The sequence below is a fragment of the Carettochelys insculpta genome, chromosome 1 (assembly GCF_033958435.1).
Source record: "Carettochelys insculpta isolate YL-2023 chromosome 1, ASM3395843v1, whole genome shotgun sequence".
Classification (NCBI taxonomy): domain Eukaryota; kingdom Metazoa; phylum Chordata; order Testudines; family Carettochelyidae; genus Carettochelys; species Carettochelys insculpta.
In genome coordinates this window covers 120,906,633-120,934,575 of record NC_134137.1, presented here as the reverse complement: position 1 = coordinate 120,934,575, position 27,943 = coordinate 120,906,633, and the positions used below count along the sequence as shown (strand labels likewise).

Sequence of the window (27,943 nt, the reverse complement as noted above, 5' to 3'; positions counted from 1 at the left end):
ACAGGTTATTAAAATACTCTTCTGGAATATCACATCCAACAGAAAATTAATAACATCTCACAAGTTGTATCCAGGAATCCAGCATTATTTAGCTGACAATTCTGTTTTATTACTCCAAATGTTAAAAGTCACTAGTAACTGTCCCATTATTTAAATAATGAAAATATTGGATGTTCTTTTTGCATATTCAGATTTTAAAGTTTCTTCCTACACAATGTCCTTTGAAATTAATGCGAATTCAGACATACAAGAAACAGCTATGCATGAAAGTGAAACTCGGTGCCACTGAATTCTCAGAAAACTTTGCAATTAATTTCATTGGGACCTAGATTTAACCCTAGATATTTCTTTCTGACAGTAGGTTAACACAGATACTTCACATCAGCTAATAACATTGAAGGATGGTGGCATGGTTCAAGTATAGCAAGTCAAGAGCTTAAGGATCTTCAGAATCTGAATTCTGAACCTCTGCGTCTGTATGTGCTAGTGTCACAACCCCACTCTTTAAACCGAAATAAGTCCCAAGGCTACATCCTTTCTTCTTTTCAGGAAAAAAACCAAAACCCGACCAGGAGTCAGCAAACCCCAGCACAGGTGCCAGGAGTGGCATTTGAAGCAGTTTTCATCAGCATGTGAGGCGTGAGCTTAGCCTTCCCTGCCACAGCCCCCCCTCCCCCCACGCGGCCAGGAGCTTCCTCAAAGCCAGGCTGCCTGTGGATTACCAAAAGACGAGCTAATGCTGCCAGCCACCACCTAAATGGTAAAGTTCTACATCTTCATTTATTTATTAAAGAAACTGTTGGAAGTAGGACTATTAGTAACTTTAAAAAAGTATCACTGGCACTAGGACTGTACATAGAGATCAAAAGGTCAAATTGTGGCACTCTGCCTCGGAAGAGTTGCTGACCCCTGCCCTAGGCCATCGCACATCACTGTCCTGACACTAGAGATTTACACAACTATTACCTTCAACTAGCCTACTCATGGTGCATGAGGTGAGGCAAATATCTTTGGAAGATCAGAGCCTGAGGGGAACTGAAAAATCAAAAGACCTCTGCTTCATTGTATACATGCATTACAACATTGTCCTTTTTCACACAGTTTTTGTTTTTGTTTTTTTCTGTGAGATCCTGGCTTCATTTGGCACAAGGCTGCACAGTGAATGAAACAGGAATGATATGAAGCAGGGAAAAATTTCCCTTCTCCTTGTGAAAGGTGGCAAACTTAATGGATAACTGACCAACCTCTACTATAACTTACTCCCCAAGCAACCCCATGGATCTGATGGGGCTTTTATGTGCTGTAAGGATAGAATTTATCCAATCTTTGTAGATTATTAAAAAAGAAAAATGCAGGGAAACAACGCTCCTTAACTTTATCAGTTTTGATAACAGCTATCAAGTTGAATGTATCACAAGCTCCAAAGTTGCTCTACAAAGTGTGTAATGCTGTAGAGCTACTGAGGCATTAAAGAGAAAGTAGAAGGACATTTGATAGCAACTAATTTTTCTTTCCAGCCTGAACATTACTCTTTATCAGCAATGTTTATAAAGGACAATATTTGCCATTAGGAGGTTTTGTTGATATTAGGTGCAATCTGTTTGACCTTCAGGGAAGGAAAGTATAAAAAGGAAAGTGTTCTTTTTGACCAGCTATTTGGGCATCAGTTGAATTTCTTCATTTCTGGTGTCCTTTGGGTTTCCAGAGGTTGTCTTTGTGGGGTTTTTCCTGTTTTTTTGTTTGTTTGTTTTTGTTTTTTGAGAAAATGGCAGCTTTAAATGAAAAGAAAACGTGCAGCCAACGGATGGAAAATTTCCAGCGTTTCGTATGGAATCCAGATACAGGGCAGTTAATGGGAAGGACCTTAGTTAATTGGGGTATGTAGTCACATGCTTTCACAGAATCTAAAATATTTTCTTCTTTCTCGTACTGTTACAAAGCCACCTGAGTTTTGATTTTTGTTTGTAATTTGGTAGGATGAGATAATGACTGCGGCATGGTCATGGAGACTTTTTATTTTCGTGGTTTGCTTGTGAGCTATCCCGGGGTTGATGAGATATTTTGTTAAAACACAAGTTCCTTTCCTGAAATATTTCCCAGTGTGTTATTGAATATTGAGATTTGGAATCTTTAAATAGTTCCACATAGTCACAGATTTTTTTTTTTGGCCATGTCTAAAATTCCCAAACAATTATTAGGATGAAGTGTACGGATTTAAGAATGACTTAAAACAAGACAATGAAAGAATCACTTGGAAAAAATGGAACAAGCAGAGTAGAGCAACCAAATGATTAAGGTGATAGCCTGATTGCTTTATACAGAATGATTAAAATAATTTAAGTTCATAAGACCTGCTCCCAATGAAGTCAACAATATCCTCCTTTGACTTTCATAGCTAACACACATGGTTCCAGTATTTGTGAAACTGGGAAAATATTGTAATATACTATCGCAACTCAGTGGTTTTTTTCAGAATTTCTAGCAAAGTAAGATTGCTTACAGCTGAGTTGTATTTAGCCATGACTTTTACGATTTATGACCAGTTTAGAGAAACCAGATCAAAGGCAATGAGGCCACAGATATGTATTAAAAAATTGGCTATATAACACATAGGTTGCTTTAATAAAGAAAAACTGTTCCAAGTATTTTCCTCATATATAAAAATATCTTAAAAATGAGTCTGGTTCAAATTATTGTCAAAGATTCAAATTAAGATAATCATTGAAGATTTATACCTGTGTGTTTTAATTATGACATGACTCTGACATCAGGATTAACTAGAGGCCTGACCTGGCATTTTGTGTATCCAGAACTCCTTTTGATTTGAATTGGTTGTTTTCAATGCTCCAGAATACAGGAAATAAAAAATAAAAAAAATCTATAAAAAATATCAGAAAAACATAGGGGCAGGATCTGGTTTTGGTTTTGTTTTCCTCTTCAGGATCATCTGGGAAGCAAGTGAAGATAAATTTCTGATCCAAGTATCTGAAAAAACAGTTTGCTTTTCCAAAATTATTTTTCTGATACCCTTTCTATTTAGTAAATCTGCTGTTTTCATGCCACACACTGATGGACATTTCAGACCAATTCAATTCATCCATCCTTTACCACCCCTGCCTTTAAAATAACTGTGTTTTCGGGTCTATGTTCAGAGAAGGCAGGCTTTGATTGATTTAAGGTTTCTTGTCTCACGGATACTAATGGCTGTTACATGTTAGTTTCTCCCTCCCTACTCTTTTCCTGATATAACAGATTTGCATGGAAGATTTTTATTACTGAGCTGAATCTTGTTACAATGAATTTTAACAGAAAATTTTAAAATTAAAAAATATTCTACTTAAGAAAGTCTATTTCAAATTAATCTTTCCTGATGTTGGGGAGTGCAGGAGTTAGATGACCACAAGTTATATAGAACTAACAGTGCGCTAGGTATTTTACAGGCTTGTATGGTTCTAATTTCACACACATGTAAATCAGGTAGCAGTGAGAAGGGACTTACCAGAGAAGGGCTCAGTGATGAAGTATGAAATCAGTGTAAATGGCATCTGTGATCAAATCATCTTTAGTAGACTGGTGGTGTCAGTGAAGCTCATCAGGACTGTTTTATACCTCTCATATGAAATGAGCAGAGAAGTAAGGTGAACATCCATGTTCCTTCTAATTTTTTCCATCCGGGGTGGATTCAAATTTGTTATCTGCACTAAGGCATGTGTGGAAGTGCACCACCAATAGAAAAACATGCTGCACAGTATGGGTGGCTATGGGTACTCTGCTAATCAGCTGGGCAGCACCTGAATCTCTCCTGGGTAGATGCTCAAGCACTCAGCTTACAAAGAACACTGGTGAACATGCAAACATATTTATACCTAGAAGCAGCACAGACTTTTCAATTTATAATCTGTGCACAAGTTAAGGAAAAAAAATAATTTAGTTTTGTAGAATGTAATGGGCTGTCTGCAGCCTGATCTTTCAAGCTATCCAAATTTACATATCAATTAAAAGAAATGATCAGTCAGGAAATAATTGCCTGTGGTATATTACTCCACACCGTCCTTGTAAGATGCAACACATTTACACATTCTCAAAAAAATCTAAATTAATAGATATGACTCCAAATACCAAACTTAGGAGCCAAATTCTGGAAGATGCTGGGTACTTTTGACTCTTGATGAAGTAAAGATCAGATTGTTCATTCATTTACTTCACCTCTCTACTTTCCCAGTTCTTTAACTTCATAATACATTTTCTTCACAGTGTGGATCAGTCTGTACTATGTTGCTTTCTACGTGGTGATGACTGGGCTGTTTTCACTTGCCATTTATTCATTAATGAGGACAATCAATCCATATACACCGGACTATCAAGATAGATTAAAATCTCCAGGTACTGTCACAAAGTCTCACCATTTCATACCATACAATTAATTTGATTTCATATCATAGGTTCTAATTTCTCACACGAGGTCCTGTGTACAGGAATAGTTGATGTGCTGAGGACAGAAAGCTGGGGTACAGGACCAGGGTCTTGACATCCTATGGCTCTCAGGAGATCTGGTGTGTGTGACACACCAGGCCGGGTAACATAACATAACTGTCCTCTCAGCGAACAAGCCAGAGGAAATTGTCAGGAATTTCAGGGAAATGTCTTCCTTTTAGCCCAATTAATGGGTTTTCCCACAGAAGAGATGTAAATGGGCCCTTATTTCCTAAACAAGACAGGACTAAGCTCTCCACTCCTTGACAGCAGCACCTTCAAGTCTCTTCAGACACTGTACGCTCCAAGAAGGAGAAAAGACAGCAGGAATGTGAGATTTATAGAAGCAGAACCACAGCACTGAGCTGATACAGAAAGGGAGAGAACAAAGATAAAAAGAAAAATGGCCAAAAGAAAAAAAAAGTGTAAAGTAAAAGTTGCATGGACAAAGAAACATGGAGTTAGCCCTTGAAAATGTGAATAGCTGCTGCCAGGAAGAGCAATAAAAAAACAGTTAAGCAAATCACCAGACAATCTATGTAAGTATAGAACTGCCTCTAGCCAGGATTTTTAAACTAGAGTAGGCAACACTTAGATGTTTAACCCTAAAAATATTACTAGTCTCTAGTCAAATAGCCTCTCTCAACATTTAAATAAGTGTAAAGTTTACTGGCAAAATAATTATTGTCAAACACATTTTATGGCATTCTAAAGTAAGTGAGACAAAGAGGAACTGAAGAGAAAAGAAAGCATTTTACAAGTAGTGAGTATTTTAAAATGTATCCTTTACAGATTGTTTTGGCTCCTGTGTGGGATAATTAAATTACTTTCAACAGCAACTGGGGGGCTCAATGGAGTTCCACTGGTGGCCTTCACCTCAGTATCACATCTGTAGTTAATTTAAATCCATTGACCAAATCCCCAAAATTCTTCACTTTTTTCGTTTTTTCTCTTTTAAATAAAGGGGTGACGTTACGACCAGATTTTTACGGCGAAGGAGGACTAGAAATTTATTACAACATGTCTGACAAATCGTCCTATGAGAAATATGTAACTGCTCTTCAGAAATTTCTTTCAGGTATGAAAATAAGACATATTTAAATAAAAACAGAACACTAGAGAAGCACAGCTCACTGGTCCCTATGGAAGGAAGAGTTGAGTTCTTCACCCAAAAGATTCAGTCTCTTTGCTTTGTAAGGAAAATTCAGCACATTTTCCCACACCTGTGGCACCACAACTACAAGATAGTACATTCTTTCAGTGTAGAATAATTTTTTTGAAAATGCACAGGTTAATTTGTTAATGATCTTAAGAGTCAAATTAATGTAAAAAGAGTGATTCAAGAAATGTAACACCATGATAGACCTGTTTTTCCCCCTCCCAAATGATCTTAATATTGTGATACCAAGAGGGGAAAAAGAAAAAAATCATATATGATCACAAACACATATTGCTTTATTGTAATCATGTGATTATTGCCTAGTGTCACTACAGTGCATAAATAAAGTTTCATTGCCTTAATTCTTTACAATATTTTGGGATTTATTTTAAGTTAAACTGTAGCTTTGAATTTCCTAAATTTCTAATGATTGTTGTGAGGAAAATTTTAACATCCTCATAATGGATTTTACCCTAGATTACTGTTATGTACTGTCCCTTCACTCTATTTTAACATAGTTTTTGTCTGTAAATTATAGAAAGTACAATTTATCCTTTTTAATACTATTTAATTTCCTTCTCTCCAAAAATACAAGTAGGTTTCCTACCAAAACCCCCCAAACCATTGTATTAAAAATTACAACTGTAGGAGAATAGGTCAGTGCCGTGAACCAGGAGACATGAATTCATTACAGGTTTTTTTTGGTTCTGCACTTATACAGCATATAGTACAACTGCACAACATGCCAACATCAACTGCACAAGTGAGAAATACTTCATTCAAAAATCATTCCTTGGCCCAAACAAAACAAAATGCTCCTGCAAGTTCACATCAGATATGCTAGAAAACTGTGCTGACAAGATAAATACCACATTTGGATTTCCAGAAGGACAGCCATGTTTAATTATAAAAATGAACAGAGTAAGTACCAAACCTAAAGAACTCGGGGGGAGGGACTGATGCGTTAAGTAACGTTTGATAGAAGAATAATTCTCCATGCTAGGGGTTTCTGTATCATCCATTGCTCAATTTTGAATTAGAAATGCAGGTACAGTATTGTCTTTTTCTCTGCAAGATCCTATGGATTACTTGAGAATAAGTAAAATTATGACATCACAAGTACCAAGTAAAGAAAGCCTAAGCAACAGAGTGGAAATGAATGCTTGCAAAATCTAACTGCTGGAGGAAAGCTTGGGCACTTGGTTTTTGCAAGTGGAGAACATGCTTCTTTAAAAAAGCTGCCACTTCCTCCAGTAAGGCCTTGCTTAGATATTTTACCAGGTCAAGCTTCAGCACAGAACTGGAAGGTCCTCCCTCACACTCCACAGTGACGCTTACTTCTGTCTTTGCCACTGGTGATGGGGTTCCTGACAGTTTCCACCAGAGAAGGGGATGCCTGTTTACTCAACCAAAGCCAATGCTGATGTGTCATGTCATTGAGGGCAGCAAAACAACTTTTAAAAATGTTAATTTTGCTAATGCATTGAGAAACTTCTTGTTGAACACTAGTTTCTAAATGAATGCATACAATTAAAAAGTCAGGAAGGAATGGTGTTCCATATTGCAGTTATGATACTTTGTGATTTTTTTATTGTCCTATGAAGGTAAAATGTTCCAAGCTTCACAATTCTTACCAAGATCCAGATAAAGACAGCCAAAGCAACATGCAACTCCAAATATTATTTTTGCCAGTGTTTTTACTTTATAACATTCTTAAGTGACCATTGTGAACATTTGCTGTATTTCAGATTATCAATTTTCTCCCTGGCAATGGCACTGCACCAAGGGTGAACTGTACAGCTGCAGTAAGTAAGAGAATGCTCACATTTAAAAGGTTCCAAGCACCACAGTTATTACGGATTTCAACAGGACTTGCTCTTGCCCCTTGAAGATCATCATTTCCCTAACTTTCCAATTCACTCTTATTTCTCCTTGAGTAGAATACCTGCACGTACATTTCAGGCCCCGAAAATACAAACATGGAAAGTTAGTTTTATTTATTCTAACTCATTTGAAAACAACGGCCAGTTATTGTTAACCAAATCAGACATTATACTAACCAAACACATTTGGCACACTTAGTTTGAATGTTATGTTATCTACCACAATCACCTAATCTCCAGGTTCATTACTCATCTGTACAAAACTTCAAGCTAAGAACAATGTTTGTTTAGCTATAATTTAGAAAAAAGAAAAAAGACTTTTTCTTCTCATGTCTTATTCATACAGTAAACCCTCGAAATGAATGATTTCAAGTTGCACTTAATTTGCATTAACACATGTTAAGAGTAACTCAAAATCCCGCTCTCCTGGCCCTGGCTCAACCCCCCAACCCCTCCCACCCCGGTCCAACCCTCACCCCAGCCCTGGTTCAAACCCCCCGCAGCCCGGCTCACCACCCCAACATGTGGCCCTGGTTCAAACCCCCCACAGCCCAGCTCACCACCCCCACATGTGGCTCTGGCTCAAATCCCCACCACCCCAGTTCAACTCCCCCCCATGTGCAGCTCCAGCCCAAGCCCCCTTACCCCTGCACAGCTCCCACTCAACTCCACTCCGCCCCAGACCTCCTGCAGCCCTATCCCACTCCAGGCTTAACTCTTCCCAACTGCCCCCACCCCAGGTAGCCATGGAGAGTAATTGTTCACTTTCTCCATTATAATAGCCCTTGACATACAAATAGATTTGCTTTAGTCCGGCACCCTGGGCACCTGACCAGTTCCAGATGAGGTAATTTGCTGGACTTCCAGAGGTCAGTATTGTCTAGCAAATTACCTACTGTTTCCTGGGCTCTTAAAAGACATTTAGGGTAAATTACAGCTAAATAACAGCACAGAACAGTGAGAGCCAGGACTGATGGCTGTAAACAAACTTCATGGGACTCCACAAAACTAGGCCATACCCATAAGTGGTCATCTGGCTCACCAAAATCATGCCAGATTATGGATGTTGCTGGACTAGAGAATTCCAGATTAGAGAGGTTCAAACTGTATTTGGAGACTTAGGTTACAACTAAATATGCCTTTATTTTAAACCTTTCAGATCAGGTTTGCTAAATTTTTGCTGCTCTCCTCTGGACTCTCTCCAATTTGTCCATGTCCTTCCTGATGTGCAGTGCTCAGAACTGAACAAAGTTCCCAGCTGAAACCTGACCTGTGCTGAATAGAGCAGAACAATCACATCTTCTGTCTTACATATGACAATCTTGTTAATACATCCCAAAATGAGATGGGACCTTTTCCATACTTTGTTTTGCATGCTTTTTTTTTGAAACTTCATTGTACCATTTCATCATATTCAGTTTATGGTACTTAACAGTTCTGCTGAAAGCGATCTGGGAACTATCGTCTAGTCAGTTGTTTTCCATTTGCATGTGTGGATTTGATTTTTTTCCTTCTTAAAGTGTAGTACTTTGCACTTGTCTTTATTGACATCTATCTTGTTGAAAGCTGAGCACTGGTTTATTGTTTTCTAACGTATCTAATTTCTTACCTTCAAAAACAGGATGATGATTCCAACCCACTTGAACTACAATATTACCCAGTCAATGGCACCTTTAACCTTCACTACTTCCCTTACTATGGAAAAAAAGCACAGGTATGTGTTTCTGGACTAAAATTTATGGTTTTGTTTCTCTGTTTTTACCAAATCAGCAGTTTGAAATATCTCTGTGAAACTATGTGACTTAGATCAAATTTTAATTTACAAGCTGTATTTTTAATTTGATAGTTTATTTTAATCTTATTTTGAAAACTTTCACTTTCTTTCATCTCAGCCCACCTACAGTAATCCTTTGGTAGCAGTGAAATTTCTCAATATTACAAGGAATGAAGAAATTAAAATTGTGTGCAGAATCATTGGAGCTGGAATCACTTATGATAACCCGCATGACCCATATGAAGGAAAAGTGGAGTTTAAAATGAGAATACAAGATTAGGTATTGTGGTTACAAATAAGAAATTTCAGAAGTGTGTGTGATGAAAAGTGACTTAAATGTCACCGTATTATTTCATACTTATTTTTTCTCCATGATTTCCTTATCAAATTTGCTCAGATTTCAATTTAACAAAAGACTTGTTGTTAATGCCTGTACTGAAAGATCATCCAACCATCTAAAAATCAATAATTTACTAAGTATGGAGCAAGAAGTAGTAATTTTGATTATGTATAGTAGAATTTGTTATGCCATGGCTAATGCATGTTGGTGCTTTAGAGCAAATGCTAGTATGAAAGGGGGTTTCCTCTAAATGGAGAATATCTGATTCAAGAGAAACATGGACACAATACCCAGATGTCTGTTTCAGTCACTTTTCTGGAGACAGCTAATAATTATTCTGTAGTTGGCCACTGTAGAACAAATTCAGTAACTGCAAACACACAATAATACCCTGATGTTTTGAAATACTAGTGTGCAATGCAATTTAATTGTACATTGCTGGTAGCCATTTAGTAAAAGTGCAAAGTGTATTCAAATCTAACCATATTGTGTATTAATACATTGCAGTCTGTAATATTTTGTCAATCATTATTTGTTTTACGATACATCAATGACTGTAAAAGACTTGACTGAAAATTAGCCTGGATAGCTTAAAGTAGTATTTAGTATTATACTTTTTAAAATTGCTATATGTGTACCATTTAATAAATCAGTGAAAATGTAGCACCTAACTACATCCATCAGAGCTGGCAGAAAAATCACAAGTGGGAAAAGCATACCTTACTCCTGTAAAACTAGTTACAACCAAAACAAATCAACAGCCATGTAGCACTTTAAAGACTAACAAAATAATTCATGAGGCAATGAGCTTTCGTGGGACAGACCCACTTCTTCAGATCAAGAAGACAGACTAACACGGATACCCCTCTGTTACTAGCTACAACCATGGAGTTTTGGCTAACGAAAATGAGTCTGGAAAAATTAACCATGTTGGAAGATTACTCCTGGGGGCAGGAATTCTATGCCAATGAGCATGAACATAATAATCTATGCATTTTTAAATTTCTTGTGCATAAAAATTGCTTGTCTGAAATTGCCACAGTTCTGCCTTTTGCCCACCAGAGAGCGCTGTGACAACAGAACAGAGTACAACTCCCTGGCAGCTGGGCCAGAGAAAGAGCCTGATTTTTCACAAAACCTGTTGGGCCAGGTCAGGAGCTATGTAGAGACAGACAGCTTGGGTTTGGTGGAGACTCAGACTGGGCTCATCAGGGCTAGTGGACAGATGTGGCAGGGGCTGAATGGGAGTGTGGGTGCAATGTCACAGTGGGGAGGCAGTGCAGGGATATGTATGGACAAGAGGTGGCTGAGACACATAGGGACAAGGCTCAAGGGCCCCAGTTACGTGCAGTTGGAGAAAACAGTTGGGATCTGCCAATTCAGACCCAATCTTTTTACCCTTTCTTTTTTCCCCTCCAACTTTTAGCTTTCTTCTTCCCCCATCCGGGCTCCCTTCCTCAACACGTTTTCTTCTAATCTAACCCTAACTGATATGCTGGACTTTTCAGAACTCTGGAGACACTCCAACAGAGGAACCAAACCAGTTTTTGTGCTGCCACTCAAAATATGGTGGTAGGCTTTGCAGACACAGACATGACTGCAGCTCTTCCCAGCAAAGCACAGATGCATCCTAAGATAAGATGAACTAGGACATCTGTTTGGTTACCCTTTTAAAAACAATGGGTTCTTCAAGACTTGCACATGCCACATGACTGTGAAGATATGTGCTAAACCCCTGAATAAGATGAAAGTTCAAGTAGAATAATCCTAAATTAGAAAAACACAGAGTTTGTTAAAAATGCCCATGCGCGTTTTATTAATAAAAACTAACAGTGCCAAGGTTAAACAAGTCAAACAATTAAAGTCTCTTTATATTCCATAAAATATTACAGAAAAGTTTATTTGTGTTTCAATAAAAAGACTACTGACTTAGATAGGCAGCTGACAGTACTTGTGCAGTTAAATGTTTTGTGAATAAATTTTAAAAGACTACCACCTGCCCTGAATTTCCTTTTATAAAAATGAACTATTAAAAATGATTGACAATTTTGAGTTAAAAAACTTAAAACATTCTCTATATTTAATTTCAACTTTATAATAGATTACAGGAAGATGTTTATGAAACAAATACAAACATTTGTTTCAGTACATGTCTTTATAGGATAGGCTTTTAAGTATGTAAACAACTATATAATAAAAAGTTTCCCTGCCTGTAAGAAATCAGGCAATTTTTATCATAAGCAATAACGCATTCCAAACCTTCAAGACATTTTATATAGCTGCATCAGCTGGCAGTAAACATTTGCCAAAAATTTTAATTCATATGTCCCAACATACTGTGAGAACAGAACATAAACTTGATGGGATCACGTTAGATATTACTTAAGGGAAAATAAATTCACAACAGTATTTCTGGAATTTAATGTGTAAAAAAGTAAAATGGATCTCATTCAGTTCTTTGGACACTGCATGATTAACAAAAAAAAAAAACAAAAAAAAAAACACACCCTCACAACTACTACATGAGTTTGCCATCCCTCAACAAAGGTGTCAACAAAATACACTCCAAACCTCTGGCCATTCAGTGTATTCATTTTCCATAGAAAGACAGCATTTTATTTCTTCATTCATGTTGCTATGTTTTCGTTAGCAAACTTAGCAATAACATTTGTGGCAAAATGCATTTTCCTTCAAGTTAAAAAAATAAAATAAAAAAAAAAGGAGCAAATAATAAAGGCTCTGCATTAACATACTGGTATCAAAACACACATCCACACCACATTTAAAAATATCCTACATAAAACAATCCTTATTTGCTTATCAGAGGTGCAATTGCTAAACTCAGAACTGCTTTCCAATATTTTCCTTGTGGGACGGGGCAAAATATATATACTTTTTTTTAAGAGAGAAATAAAGAGTGCACTCACACATGCACTCTCCCTAGAACAATTTTATTCCTGAAAAGTCTACAATCTAAAAGGATCAGTCATCGTCGTCATTTTCATTAAAGTCATCGTCTTCATCATCATCGTCGCCAACATAAGAGACTGGTGTTTCAACTCTGGAGCCACTGTACTGAGATCCATTGGAGCTTGTGGCTAACATCCCATCTCCACCATTGGTGAAGTCACTGAAGAAAGAACATTATGTTTAAAAAGTGAGAAATGTTAATTAACCTATTACTCATAACTGAAGTGTAACTGAGGTGTTACACGTAATGAAACTTCCAAAATTTCAAGGAAATAAGTCATCAAGTCTTCTCTACTTCTCTCCGCAACACCAGACACCTGCTTTTGGTACTTGTGCAACAGTAGTTCATTATTAATCACATTTTAAAAATTGTTCCCTTCCCAAGATTGCAAATCGATATTCAAAGACAAGCTGCGAAAATTAAAAAGAGCTAAACAAGTCACAGAGGGCAGACACTTGCACCTTCTCCTGTAGCTTAACGTAACAATGAAAAATAGTTCAAAAATGTCTCAGCTGTACAAAAGTCTGCTTACCAGATTTCACTCCAAATAAGTTTGGTGTTAACAATTCATATTTTTAAGTCTTGAGGGGATCATCAAATCATCTAATTTCACATTCTCACATCCTGCACATAATTTTGAGTATACATTTAAATTGGGCATCTATTACAGTGGCTTTTAAAAGTCTCCATGCAGACTGCAGGGATTTTACTTTAGTCACTGTACCTTTTAATTTCCATTTAACTAACCTTTTCATTTTTGCATATTTCCCCTTTCTGAAATTAAATGCCACAGTGTCAGACTGCTGAGATGTTCTTCCCACTGCAGGAATGCTAAATGTTATTATATTATGGTCACTATTTCCAAGTGGTCCAGTTATGGTTACCTCTTGGACCAGATACTGCATTCCACTCAGAACTAAATCTAGAATTGCCTCTCCCCTCGTGGGTTCCTCTACTAGCTGCTCCAAGAAGCAATCATTTAAGGTATCAAGAAATTTTATTTGGAGCCAGGAAACTGACCAAGGCTGCTGTCCTGTTCAGTTTCCCCTCTCTGCAAGCGGAGGGGAGCCGGGAGCCAGGTAGCTGCCTGGTTCCCAGCTCCCCGCTGCTTGTGGGACCCAGGAAACTGAGGTTCCGCAAGCAGCAAGGAGATGGGAGCCAGGTTGCCCCTGGCTCCCAGCTCCCTGCTGCAGCCTGGTTCCTGGCTCCCCTCAACTTGCATAAAAATGTGAGTTTATGCAGGGGGTTGCAGAAATGCAACCCCCTGCGTAACTCGAGGGTTTACTGTATCTTCAGAGATAAAGAATCACAGATTTAAATTCCCTTTGTCTAAAAGAGAAGTTACTCACCTATGTAGTAATGACGGTTCTTTGAGATGTGCCCCCGTGGGTGCTCCACAGTAGGTGTCAGGCTCGCCCCGGCACCGCAAATCGGAAATTTCCAGCAGTCTCCGTCAGGTCGCACATGTGCCGATGCGCGTCGGTCCTTCGCGCGCTTTCGGTCACGTGCACGATCTGGTCCCCGCCAGTTCCTTGACCAACCGCCCCGGATGCTTCTGAAAAACACGAAACAGAGCTCCGAAATGGGGAGGAACAGGTGGGCAGTGGAGCACCCACAGGGACACATCTCGAAGAACCATCGTTACTACACAGGTGAGTAACTTCTCTTTCTTCTTCGAGTGGTCCCCGTGGGTGCTCCACAGTAGGTGACTACCCAGCAGTGACCCCCAAAAAGGAGGTGGGTACCCGATTTATGTGCAGCTTGCCCTTGAAAGGACTGCTGTTGACAGGCGTGTATCCTCATCAAACACCAGGTGCATGGCATAATGCTTGGCGAAGGTGTCGTAAGATGACCAAGTTGCCGCTCTGCAGATGTCTCTTAGCACGATTCCCTTGAAGAAGGCCGTTGATGCTGCCATCGCTCTGGTGGAGTGAGCCCTGGGCGGAACTAGCAGAGGGGTCTTACGAAGCTCATAACACAGTCTTATGCAGTATACGATGTGATTTAAAATCCTTTGTGAGGATAGGCCTTCCCCTTTCGACCTGGGCATGAGGGACAGCAGGAGTCTGTCCGTTTTCCGGAAGGGCTTAGTTCTGTCTATGTAAAAGGCCAACACCCGCCTCACAGCTAGTAGGTGCAGTAGGTGCAGCCGCACCTCCTTGCTGGAGTTGTGAGGCTTAGGATAAAATGAGGGCAATACTATTGGTTCGTTAATGTGGAACTCTGAGGAAACCTTTGGAACGAAGGCTGGGTGTAATCGTAAGATCACCGCTTCGAGAATACTTTGCAGGGCAGCGTTGCCATTATTGCTGCAAATTCGCTCACCCTACGGGCTGACGTAATTGCGAGAAGGAAGGTTGTGTTCATGGTAAGCAACCGGAGGGGTACCGTGGCCAATGGTTCAAAGGGTGGTCCCGACAGCGTGTGGAGGACCAAGTCCAAGCTCCATGACAGTGGTAGCGGTTTCCAGCCCCTTTAGGAACCAAGTGACCATAGGATGGGCAAAAATGGTTGGCCCTTCCTCTTTGTGTTGAAACGCTGATATAACTGCGAGATGGACCTTTAGTGAGGATAGGGAGAGCCCATCTCATTTTAGCTCCAGCAGGTATTCTAGAATTACAGTTATAGGGATGTCCAAAGGAGCTAACTGCTTAGAAGAGCACCAGGAGATGAATCATTTCCACTTCTGTGTGTAAGTCCTTCTGGTGGAAGTCCTTCGACTGCACTCCAAAACTTGTTTCACTCCCTCCGAACATGTGCTCTCTAAGGCACTGAGCCATGGATTAGCCACGCCTGTAGGCGGAGTCCTTGAGGATGTGGGTGCACTATGGACCCCTGAGCCTGCGTGAGAAGGCCTGGCACTACCAGTAGGGGGAGAGGCGGGCGGCATGACATGCGCAGAAGCAGAGGGAACCATTGCTGTTGGTCCCAGGTTGGGACTATGAGTATCATGTGTGCTCTCTCCCTTTTGGCTTTCTCTAAGACCTTGTGGATGAGTGTTGTGGGAGGGAACGCATAGAGTAGAGGGCCCTCCCATGGCACCATGAAGGCGTCCCCCAAGGATCCCTGTCCTATGCCTTATCTGGAGCAGTACTGAGGGCATTTCTTGTTTTTGTGAGTGGCAAACAAATTGATTTGGGGAAACCACCATTTGTGAAACACTTGTCAGAGCAGATCGGAACGGATCTGCCACTCGTGCATGAGCGCAAAGCATCTGCTGAGTTGGTCCACCTTCACGTTGTGGACACCCGGTAAGTATGAGGCTTTTAGGGTTATATTGTTGACAATGCACCAGTTCCACAACCGGACCGCCTACGCGCAGAGTGCGCGAGATCTGGCCCCTCCTTGTCAGTTGATATAAAACATGGTGGAGGTGTTGTCAGTATTTATCCCGACTACTTTGCCGTGAAGGTATTTTCAAAAATGTCTGCACGCATTGAATACTGCTCTGAGCTCTAGTATGTTTATGTGCAGTGTCTTTTCCGCGGGAGACCACAGCCCTTGAGTTACTTTGTTGCCGATGTGCGCTCCCCATCCTATGTGGGATGCGTCTGTCGCAAGAAAAATCGTAATTTGCGGTTGGCGGAAGGGCACCCCTACTAGCAAGTTCTTGGGATCTGCCCACCATGCCAGTGACCTTCGTACCTCCGTCGTGGGCGATACTGCCCTTTGGATGGTATGGACTATTGGATTGTAAACGCTCGCCAACCAATGCTGCAGGCCTCGCATATGCAGCCTGGCATTCTGTACCACAAACGTGGTGGTTGCCATGTGTCCCAACAGCTGTAGACATGTTAGGATTGGCACTGTGGGACTGTACGTCATTACTTGTACCAGGGATTTGATGGCGCGGAAACAGGCATCGGGCAGGTATACTCTTGATGTAATAGAGTCTATGTGTGCCCCTATAAACTCTATATTTTGCGTGGGCTCGGTCTTTGATTTCGAAAGGTTGATAATTAGGCCCAACGAGGTGAATGTGTTTGTAGTGATGCGTATCATCTGTAGGACCTCTGCCTTCGAAGCCCCTTTCAGAAGGCAGTCGTCTAGGTATGGAAAAATGAAGACACCCTGCCCGTGTAGGTAAGCTGATACTACCGCCAGCGTTTTGCTAAAAACTCTGGGCGCCGAAGAGAGACCGAATGGGAGAACTCTGTACTGGAAATGCTCCCTGCCTACTGTGAATCAGAGAAAACGTCTGTGTGCCAGGTGAATTGTTATATGAAAATACGTGTCCTGTAAGTCGAGGGCTGCAAACCAGCCTCCATCATCCAGTGCCGTGATTATGGAGGCAATTGTAGTCATCCTGAAACGCTGTTTGTGCAAATGCCAGTTGAGGGCCTGTAAATCCAGGATTGGCCTCCAGCCTCCTGTCTTCTTCTCTGTTAGGAAGTATCATGAGTAGAAGCCTTTCCCTTGGAATTGTTCCGGTACTCTCCACCGCCCCTATAAACATGAGATGGTCTACCTCCTGTTTTAACCTTGTCTCGTGAGAGGGATCCTTGAAAAAGGACCTGGTGGGAGGTTTTGGTGGTGGTAGTGACTGAAAGGGGATCGAGTATCCCGTGGCTATAATCTCCAGTACCCACCTGTCTGTAGTGATGTTTCGTCATTGAGAGTAGAATGGTTTGAGCCGATGGTGAAACGTGCTGAGATGGGCATTGAGAGATGATCTTGATCTTGCAGTCCTCGACATACCTGTCAAACTTGCTGTCTCAGGGCTTGCCCGGAGGGTGTGCGACCCTGCTGGGGGCGACATCTGGGGGCCCTATACTGCTGCTGCTGTTGGTGGTGCCCCGGTCATAACCCCATTGATATTGTATGCACTGTGGTTGATAAGCGTAACGCCTTTGATGTGGGTAAAACTTCTTCCTCCTGTACGGGGGGGTGTATATACCCAGGGTCCTAAGTGTGGCTCTCAAGTCCTTGCTGGAATGTAGGACCGAGTCAGTTGAATCTGCAAATAACCTTTGTCTATCAAATGGAAGATCTACGATTTTTGTTTGCAGATCTCTGGGAATACCGGACGTCTGGAGCCACAATTCCCTACGCATCACCACTGCTATGGCTGTAGAACGTGCTGCCGTGTCTGCCACATCCAGGGCAATCTGAACTGCTCGTGAGGCCGCGTAGCCCTCCTGGACAATCACTTTCAGAACAGGTTTCTTGTCCTCTGGAAGGAAATCCATGAGGGAGGTAAGTCTGGAATAATTGTCGAAGTTGTGGTTTGACAGGTGTGCGGCATAATTTGCCATTTGCAGTAGTAAGGTAGAGGAGGAATAGACCTTCCTGCCGAATAGGTCTAATTTCCTCGCATCTTTATCTGACCCTCCTGACTTACACTGGGGTGTCTTGGCTCTATGCTGTGATGATTCGACCACCAGGGAATTCAGCTGGGGATGGCTAAACAGGAATTCCATGCCTTTGGCTGGAACCAAGTATTTCTTATCCACCCTCTTATTCGTGGGAGGGATGGAGGCTGGAGTCTGCCATATGTTGGTGGCTGATTCCATAATCGCTTCATCTAGTGGGATGGTGATCTTGGATGAAGCCGGGGGTCTCAAATTTTTCAGGAGCTTATGATGTTTTTCCTGCACCTCTGCTATTTAAATGTCCTGTGTTTGTGCTACCCTCTTGAACAGTTCTTGAAATTGCTTAAGGTTGACTGGGGGAGAGAGATCCCCGGGGACAACCGCCTCATCTGGGCAGGACGAGGAGGCATCGCTATGATATACCTCCTAATTCCTCAGGTTCCTGACTCTGTTCGTATGCTTGCTCTTTTGGAGGGTTCTGGAGGAGGGTCCAGGGCCTTTGGACGTATTTCTGGCTGGGAAAGCTGTGATCTTCCCACAGAGTGAGACTGTGTGAAGGGGTGTTGGCGAGGTGTGGATGGGGATCTACCCCCAGATCTGGACCCCCGTGCCAGTGTTCAGTATGGTAAGGACGGCCATAACAACAGTGGCAAGGGCCCGGTGATGGAGAGCTGGAACACAACCGGAATGTGTACATATGGTGCCTAGAAGGGCGTGACCTCCGAGATGATGTTGACAATGGCGGAGATGCTCTGTGATAGTATTCATAGGGATCACTGCTGGAGGTTGCTGAAAGCTGTCTGAGCCAGGGGGATGGTGGTTGAAGGAACGGGGATGGAGGTCTGAAGCAAGCTGTTGGAGTTGCTGCCTGGTGTATCTCGGGGTGGGGGGGGAGCCAGGCGATAACAGCAATGCGATGACGTCCGGAGATGGGCTGCGGTGCTGGGTTTTGGCCTTTGCTTTTCCCCATCCCTGAGTAGCAGGTGCCGCCCCCTCCGGTGCTGGGGACCTTGGCACCATAGTTGGTGCTGCGCTCACTGCCGCTGTGCACGGTGCCGCGCGGGTAGTTTCCTCCAGCACTGTTGGGCCCCACACTGGGTACCCTCGCTCCAGTGCCGCGATGCTCGGTGCCGTGGGAGCCGGTGCTGCCGATTCCAGAGCCTGCAGGGCCCTCGGTGCCGACTGCTTAATGGTCGGTGGCCCTTGCGCAGCTGTGTGTGCTGCGGTCTTCCCGCTATGAGCAGCCACCGGGTCAGGGCCCTGTGCTCTGCTCGTCCTGCTCGCGGATGTCACCGGCAGGGATCAAGCTGGGGAGAGCTTCTTCTTCTTTTGCACGGAGGAGGTTAGGGAAGCCGCCTTCCTCTTGTGCGACTCTTGAGGGCCCCTCTTTGTGGGGCTTCTCTGATGGTCCAGGTTGGAGGGCCTTATCAAATAGAATCATCTTCAGCCTCATTTCCCTGTCCTTTCGGGCTCTAGCTGTAAGCTTAGAGCAATGAGGACACTTTTGTGGAATGTGGGTCTCCCCGAGGCAACGAATACACTTGCTATGCCCATCTGAGGCAGGCATGGCCTCATGGCATGACTCACATTTCTTAAACCTCAGCGAAGACATTGCCCGGGCGTTTAAGTCTTTGAATGTTAATAGAGCACTTAACAGCTAATCAGTCCTGGAACAGATAACATTCATGGCCTTAAGATAGCAGACCGCCTGAGGCGGCCACCTCTGTTCTTCTCTCCTTTTCCTCTCTCTCTCTCTCTCTTTTTTTTTTTAAGCTATATACACCTCTAACACAAACAACTTCAACGGTAATAACTAAACTATCAACTAATAACTATTAACAGTAAGAAAACACAGTTTTATCTTTCTCAGGCATTGGAGCAGGAGCTGATTCCGTTTGCAGCCGTTGGCGGTTGAGAAGGAACTGGCAGGGACCGGATCGCGCACGTGACCGAAAGTGCACGAAGGACTGACGTACATCGGCGCATGCACAACCCGACGAAGACTGCTGGAAATTTCCGATCTGTGGCGCCGGGGCGAGCCCGACACCTACTGTGGAGCACCCACGGGGACCACTCAAAGAAGAAGATAACTTATCAACACACAGTTTTCAACTAGTGGAAAGCAAATAAATGAAAGCATGTCCTCAAAGAGAGATTCACAATCCAGGGATTACAATCATTTTAACTCCTCCCTTAGGCTGCATCTGCACTAGCGAGATCTTTCCAAAAAGCTGGGGCTCTTTTGAAAGATCTCATGGAGCATCCACACAAAGCACGTTCTTTGAAAAGTAAATCAAAAGACTGTAGAGCTTCTTTCAGAGACGTCCTTCCGGTTCCAGATCTTTCAAGACTCTTTCAAAAGTAACTCCAAAAACTGTGAGTAGACGCTCCACAGGCCATTCTTTCAAAGAGGAGTCCTGCATGGTGCTGGCCAGGACTAGCAGAGCTCTATGCTCCCTGTGTCTGGCAGCTTTTAAAGTCACAGGGACCCAGAAACCCTGTGGCAGAAAGCTGAAAGTATGGCTGGAGCAGGGACACAGACATGCCCTTGCTGCAAACCCTGGAGCGGAGATCTACACCTCCACTCCACTTATAATGTGTGGATGTGATCTTTCAAAAGAAGATCTTCCAGAAGGTTTTCTTTTGGAAGAGTTCTGTGGTGTAGACCTAGCCTTACACAAAAGAGGGCAAGAGAATGTTGGGGAGGAGGTACTGTGGGTGGCTCAGATTGGTCCAGAAACAGTCAAGGCACTCCGCAACTTGCTCCCTCACCCTTCTTGATCCAAAACAACCTAAATCTGGTGACCTTTTGGATATGCAAAATAAAACAAAACATTTATTTGATACAACTTTTAAGAGAAGGAGGAACAGATTAACTTGGCGACAATGGGGAGTAGGAATGACACTTCAGGAGCTAATTCACTGACTGGGTAAGTTTAATTTGTTTCTTCTCAATATTTGCTTTTTAATATTGCTTGACATATGACTCTGTTATAAGACTAAATATAAGGCCAACTAGGGCTCTTACACAGGCGTCTTTACAGCATAAGCCAATGTCAGTAACATGAGCAAGAAAGAGAGAGGAAAATGATCAAGCTCAGAGAGGGTGTACAGCTAAAGTGGTGCATCGAGAGCACGACTACCCACTACTGTAGCTGTCAAGGAGTAAAGAAATTAAGTTTTTCCTACCATGTTCTAGGAAACCAAGATGAGAACCCTGCCCAGACGTCATCCTTGTGGCAGAAAATAATCCTTCTCTAAACTTAAAACATAAACTACACAACTCTATACATATCCTACTCTAGTTAACTTATTTTCCCATTTTTGAACAGGTTAACAACTTAGCTCACCACATATTACCCACAGTTCATTTATACGAAGATGTCAAAAGGGGGTAGCTGTTGTACTATGTCAAGAAATGGTCCAACTGCTTCCCCTAAGAGGTAAATGGGTATAGGTAAGAAATACCAGTGAATATAGCAAAAATAAAACTTCCTTCAGACTTATCTTTATAAAACAAACCGACCGACCGACCATGTTTACAGGTAACTGAAGCCGAATAAGATATAGCATAGTATAAAGACTATAGGTTATATCTAACTTATTTATTAAACTTACTTGGCAGAAAATCTTGTGACATCTGAAGTAGAACCTGATGATGACGTTACATATACACTGCTGATAGATCCCTGAGCCATCTCTGAAAAACAATACAAAGTATCTACTTCTAAAATACATTCAACAATACAACATACAAAATATCTAGCCTTATCTAGACTCAAACTCAATGGGACCTAACAACAAATGTGGGGGTCAGGCTGAACTGAAGAGAGGCTGACACTTTTGGGCTCAAGTCAGTAGTCTCTGATTATCTTTTTCTGCCTTTGACTTTGGGACAGTGATGGCCTTGTGCCCCACTCCTGCCCGATGCTGACATCTCGCTGTATTTGGACAGTGTGGAATGAAAAGTGCTGTGAATTGTCACCACACTCACTCTGTAGGAGACAAAGCAGCAAAATGATGGTGTCTAGAGGAATGGGGCATCAGCACACTAGCCCCATGCGCAGGAGGTGGCTGGAGATAAATGACAGAGTGTGGGGAAGTCCCAAACAGGTCAAGACCTACAAAAGAGATGGTGGCACTAGCAGTTTCAGGAAGAGTGGATAGCTGACCACTCTTTGTGTATACAGACTGGGCTGGAGCAGGATGGATAGTTTGTCTCAAAAGCTCCACTGAAGGAAACAAATTCAAGAAAGTCTAGTCTGGGTTGGTGGATAGACAGTTGCAACTGACAAACCAGATAGTAAGCATATGGATCAGTTATGTAAACAACCCAACGCACTTGTGCTAAGGTTCAGATTGGCTGTGGTCTAGTCAGATTCAGGCAGGCTTCAAAATTATGTCCAAACAGATGCCTAAACTTAGTATTTAATTGAATAAACAACGAACATTCTCTCTGATTGCAGCCTGGATGGACGAAAAAGTCTTGCAACTCTGAAACATCTATTCACTCACTCAGACATTTCTAGTCACTACACTCAAATGGCACTAGTGAAAGAAAGAAATTAGAGAGCAGCAGAGAACTTTCAGACTCCAAATTGCAACAAAATACTTCCCATTTGAATCCTATTCTTTGACTTTTTTTTTCCTTCTTAGATGGTGGAAGTAACAATCATGACAACAAAATATTAAGTAAACAGAAATGATACTTGCAGTTATCAGATACTTCACATTTGTAATTGAATCAACTGAATATTACCTTAAGTGTTCCTCAACAACAAAAAATTATCAACAAAACTAAAAGGATGAGTTACTCACCCATTAACCTGAATGTCTCACGATGTGTTGCCCCTATCCACAGTACACATCAGGCTGGGCATGTGTTCCATGAACCCAGGACTGGAGATTTTACCAAAACAGTGTCTGTCTGGCATGTGTACTAGCACTTGTTCTCAGCGAGGGCATAAAGGTGACTTCTGAAGTGCTGTCATCTTAGTTCCTTCTCTACTATTTGCAAAAGGGCAAACCATGAAGCAGAGAAGACTGGGTAGTATATTCCATATAAGGATTACACACCTTGAAGAACTCAATTTACTGCAAGGGTAGTAACCTATATTCCTTGAATGATTATTTCCACGCATAAGGTGCTCCACGTGATTCACAAGCAGCATCGCTTTCAATGATGAGGGTACCTGGAGTGCTATGACACAGGAGATAGCAGAAATGGACACCCAAAGGAGTACCAGAAGCAGCTTCTTTTAGTGGTGCATAGCATCTAACAAAAATGCCTATGGAACTCCAAGTTGCTGCTCTGAGGACAACAGTAATAAGGTATCTGTAAGGGAAGCTACCGAGGCTTTCTGAATGCTAGTCAGATGTGCTCTTAAGTGGCCTTCAAGGCTACTATTCATTAGTAGCACAGTAGAATGCATTCCAAAATCCATTTTGACAGCCTATGGAAGGAAATGGCCTCTCATTTTATTTGTTCTATAAGTGATATAAAGAGCCTAAGGCTATGGCTACACTATGAGATATTGATTTTAAGGCAGTTAGCCCAATTGCACCAAGTGCCTGTCTTCACTGTAAATTCCATTAGTTCAATTCATGGTGCACTAAAATTGATATAACACTGATATCAAGATAGCATCACAATCTGATTGGTGTAGTGTTCAGCTCGAATTTAAAATTTCAAATGAAGGGTAGTGAGGAAGTGCCACGTCCTTGAATTGAAATCATTAGCCTCCACAGATGTCCTGTATGTGCCCCACAATGCTCCACAGTTCTCCACTGCTCTCAAATGTGGAGGAAATAGGAAACAGGACGAACATTTCAAATTGGCACCTGGAAGCCTGTGACTGTAGGGTCATGCTTCTATGAAAGGCTGAAAAAACCTCTCTCTTTCTTTCTTTGCTATTAGTGCAACTGTGGTTCTGTGTCTGCCTCTGCTAGCTGTCTTCCTGCGCTGCCTGGCACCAGCCACTGCCTCCCCCACCCCTGTACCACGTGGGAGCTAGGCACAGCTAGCACAGGGGCAGGGGAAAGTCTCTGGTGGCTGATATAGTTGGGGATCTTGTATCTACCCGAGGGAAGTCTCCCTTGGCGGACATGGTTTTCAGGGGCTGGCTATAGTAGGGGGTCTTTTAGCCACCCGGAGAAACTCTCCCTCGGCAGTTACAACTTTCGGGGGCTGAGTACAGTCACGGGTCTTTTAGCTGCCTGGGGGAATTCTCCATTGGCGCACACGATTTTCAGTCAAAAGAAGAAAAACCATCACAAGAATGGCTGTCCTTTCAAAGCAAATTTTTATGGGCTTTATCCGAAGGCAAGGTAGTAGCTCTACAATCACCATAGTTCTCCAAGTAAGGCTTGCAGCAACCAACCAAGCCACAAATGATTCAATGATCCATTGTATTTTCAGCGTACTGCCTGCATCTACTTAAACACACATTTCAGTTGCAAATTCTTGTTCTGAGGATCTGTGACAGGAGGTCTAAATCCAGATCCAAGCCTCCAAAGATCCAGTGGTTTTGCATCCTATTTTGAAAACCTGTTGGTTGGGGAACCCAAAATCTTTTTTCTAACCTTTCCTAAGCGTTTTACTACCCCTCCCATCCCCTCAATTATAAAAAACATATCTCTTACACAGGCAAGCCAGATTGCACCTGGAAAAAGGGACACTTGGTTAACATAGCAGGGGAATGAGGGAAATGAAATGTATGTAGGAAGACATCATCAGATACCCACAGCCACTTATGGCCCACTTTTTCCCCATACTGCACCAGTGAAAATAGCCAGAATGCTATGGGGCTCAGGGAACTGTAGGATAGGTTCCCACAATACACTGCTGCAACAATCAATTTTGGAGACGTGTGTGGCAGCAATAAGTTGATTTTGTGCAGAGCCTGTGGGAAGGTGAGGATGCTCAAAATCAAATTGATAAAACCCAGCATTAATAAATCGAATTTAACAAAATCAATTTTAGCTCATAGATGCAACCTGAGAGACTTTTAAAATAATATAGTCCTTTACAGATAAAAAGACAAGAGCCCTACGCATTAATTAGTGGATGTGCATCAGTTTCCCACTAGGACTGATGTTTAGTGAAAAATGTTACTAAGTCAAACACTTGGATTATTAAGAATTAATTCCCACAAAACACACATTTGGGATGACCTTGTTATGTAGTTTCATTGTTACCATATCTTTGCAGAAAACTGCATAGGGAAGATTTTCCACAAGCACCCTTACTTCCCCAGTTTTTCTGGCAGACACAATAAGTAACCAAAAGTACTACCTTCATAGAAAAATACAGCAGAGAGCCAGATGCTAGAGGCTCAAAAAGTGATTTAATCAGGGTTTATTAAAATATGGTTCAAATCACTAGAGCCTTGTGCAGATACAAGTTTATACCCATGGGTAAGGCTATCTTTAGCTACAAATAAGTATCCATCAAATTGTAGGGTTCTCTCTGGAACCACAGCAGTGAAAGAAGAATGTGGGCTTCCATTCCCAGGAGTCTGTGTCCCATGCCAACAACTCCTTTGGTGTGGCTGCATAGCTTCTGGCCCTGTCCTTTTCATGCTGCTGTCTGAGTCTCCTCTCTGAGGACATGCTGGTGAGCTTGATGCCTGTCCCAGTGGGTGGGGCTGGGATAGTAGAGATGCCAGCATGGAGTGCTGGCTCCTGGTTCTGCTCCTTTCACTGTTCCAGTTCCTGGGAGAGCCCTGCAGTTCCACAAATACCAGCTTATATCCACAGATATCCACAATCACAGATATAAAGTTGTATCCATGCAGGACTCTACAGATCACAGCTGATACTGGGTTAGCCACCAGAAGGAAGGTTCTAATGACACCTTTCAGAACAAGAAGTCACCAAGGAAAAAAAATCCACTACAAGAAAATTTCTGCTACCTGCCAGGTAAATAGACTGTGGGAATTAACAGAGAGTACCATGGATGTTAAGGACAGCAGACAGTCCAATATGTCCAAATCTGTGCCCATAAAAAGAGATTCTTTGTTTGTTCATACCAAAACTTCAGTCTTTTCCACATCGCTTTATAAAATTTCCTGGTAGAGTGCTTTCTAAAACTGCTCAGGATGGCGTCAACACAAGACAAACAAGATGTTTCTAGCTCCAGCATCTAACTAAATACCATGCTCTCATGACTGGGTTTTAGCCATAAGTCCTTCCCTAGTCTTGAGACTTGTCATATCGGGGCATGGTGGAGACAGGACACGACTGACAGTTGGGAAAATGCCAGGGACCAGAACTTATGGGCCCAACCCAATGCTGTGAGAATCACATGTGATTATTCTGATTCTCCCCAAAGCCCATGATTCTAAGAGAGTAAATGTAGCCTGAAGAGATGACTTTTAGTGCTCATTTGTCTAGTGTGAGCTGCATCTAGGCAAACAGGAAGTAGGCAAGTCTGTCTACCATGGGAGGCGAAAATACCAAAAGGATTTACCATGTGTGGTGAGAGTGTTGATGCACAGCTCTCAAAGGTCCTGGCAAAGCTCTGGCTGGAATATAAAGGAAGATTGTCTCTGGTCAGCCTTCTATGTGTCCTTTGATGCTTACATGGGTTTTTCTTTAATTACAGATGTGTAAATACTCCATGAACAAATGTAGCTTGGATGTCCTTCAGTGGGTGAACAGACTCATCCATCTTCACATCAAACAAATGATGGCACCTAAATGCCCATTCATATCTCCACCTAAGGAGGTGGAGCCACAACAAGCATCCCATTTCTATAGTAATAATGAAGAATTAGTTACTGTGTCTGCTGCATCTTTGGCTCTCTAGAAGGCTGATCGTGTTACTTGTTTTCCTATGTCAGTCAGGGTCTGGAATAGGTCTCTATTGTTTGTGGCATTTTATCAGCAAAGAGATTATTTGTCCTCCACAACAAAATTGTGCTTGGCCATCAATCTTTGACAGTTTGAGATACAAAACAGCAGAGATGCCAAAGAACACACCTGTCTTCCACAGAGGTCAGGTCTCTCTGCCCCTTTCCCATTCAATGTAGACCTGCCTCCTCTCTGTCTGTTATACTAAGTGGCTGATGAACAGTGAGTTGGGAAGGTGGGCAATGGAACAGGTACTCCAATCTTTTCACAGGTATGAAATGACCACTTTTCAAGCTATTTACTTGTGGAACCATATGAGATGCCTGTCAAAATACCTTTGTGGATTCAAGGATGGGTCTCTTTAATAGGAAGCGTCATTCCACTCAGGCCTATAAAGGATGTACAGCAATCTAGACTGGGCTTCTGGAACCTCTTTTGGGGGTGGGGGTGAGGAGTTTCTACTGACTCTAGCACAGGGGTGCACAAAGGGAAGGGCAGGGCATGAAATTTTGTAAGCGGGGCTTACCACAATCAGCTGCTGGGTCTCAGGCTCTTCCATCTCATTAAAAATGTTGAAATACATTATTGCTTTTATATCTGTACTCACATTTATATACCAATTAATAAAGTTTTTACATTCTACATATTTCTTTTCTTACATGTGCCAAAAGGTTTTTTTTTCCCATATGAACATAAAGAACAGTTACTTACCACTGTAACTGTTGTTCTGCGAGATGTGTTGCTCAAGTACATTCCACGTAGGTGTGCGCATGTAGCATGCACGTGTCATTGAAGTTTTCCCCCAGCAGAACCTGTTGAGAGGGCAGGGCACGCCCTGGAGTGGTGCCAGCATATCAGCTCCTATACATACACACACACATACCCCTACTGGCTCCACAGCAAATTTACTGGACTACTCCAATGAAGGGGAGGTGGGCAGGATTTGGAATGGATATGAGCAAAACATCTCAGAGAATAACAGTTACTATGATAAGTAACCATTCTTTGTCTGGCTGCCTCCTGTTCATAGTGGCTACGTCTACACGTGCAGCCAACATCGAAATAGCTTATTTCGATGTTGCGACATTGAAATAGGCTATTTCGATGAATAACGTCTACACGTCCTCCAGGGCCGGCAACGTCGATGTTCAACTTCGACGTTGCTCAGCCCAACATCG

General features: G+C 42.2%; 2 protein-coding genes across 5 annotated transcripts in view; one reads left to right on the top strand and one right to left on the bottom strand.

Moving 5' to 3' along the window:
- The first annotated feature begins 1,765 nt into the window (after positions 1-1,765).
- ATP4B (ATPase H+/K+ transporting subunit beta) lies at positions 1,766-9,569 on the top strand. Its single transcript, XM_074983207.1, has 7 exons — positions 1,766-1,877; positions 4,255-4,383; positions 5,438-5,551; positions 6,354-6,553; positions 7,381-7,437; positions 9,137-9,229; positions 9,408-9,569. The coding sequence occupies exons 1-7, from the start codon at positions 1,766-1,768 to the stop codon at positions 9,567-9,569; spliced, it is 867 nt and encodes a 288-aa protein (XP_074839308.1).
- A 2,487-nt stretch (positions 9,570-12,056) lies between these two features.
- TFDP1 (transcription factor Dp-1) overlaps positions 12,057-27,943 on the bottom strand; it is a 137,604-nt gene continuing 121,717 nt past the window's right edge. For all 4 annotated transcript variants that reach the window (XM_074990869.1, XM_074990860.1, XM_074990879.1 and 1 more), the window contains 2 exons: positions 21,531-21,612; positions 12,057-12,759 (listed from right to left, as the gene is read on the bottom strand). In XM_074990869.1, the coding sequence (XP_074846970.1) occupies positions 12,612-12,759; positions 21,531-21,612 (230 nt within the window). In that variant the 3' untranslated portion in view covers positions 12,057-12,611. The remainder of the gene's footprint in view (positions 12,760-21,530; positions 21,613-27,943) is intronic.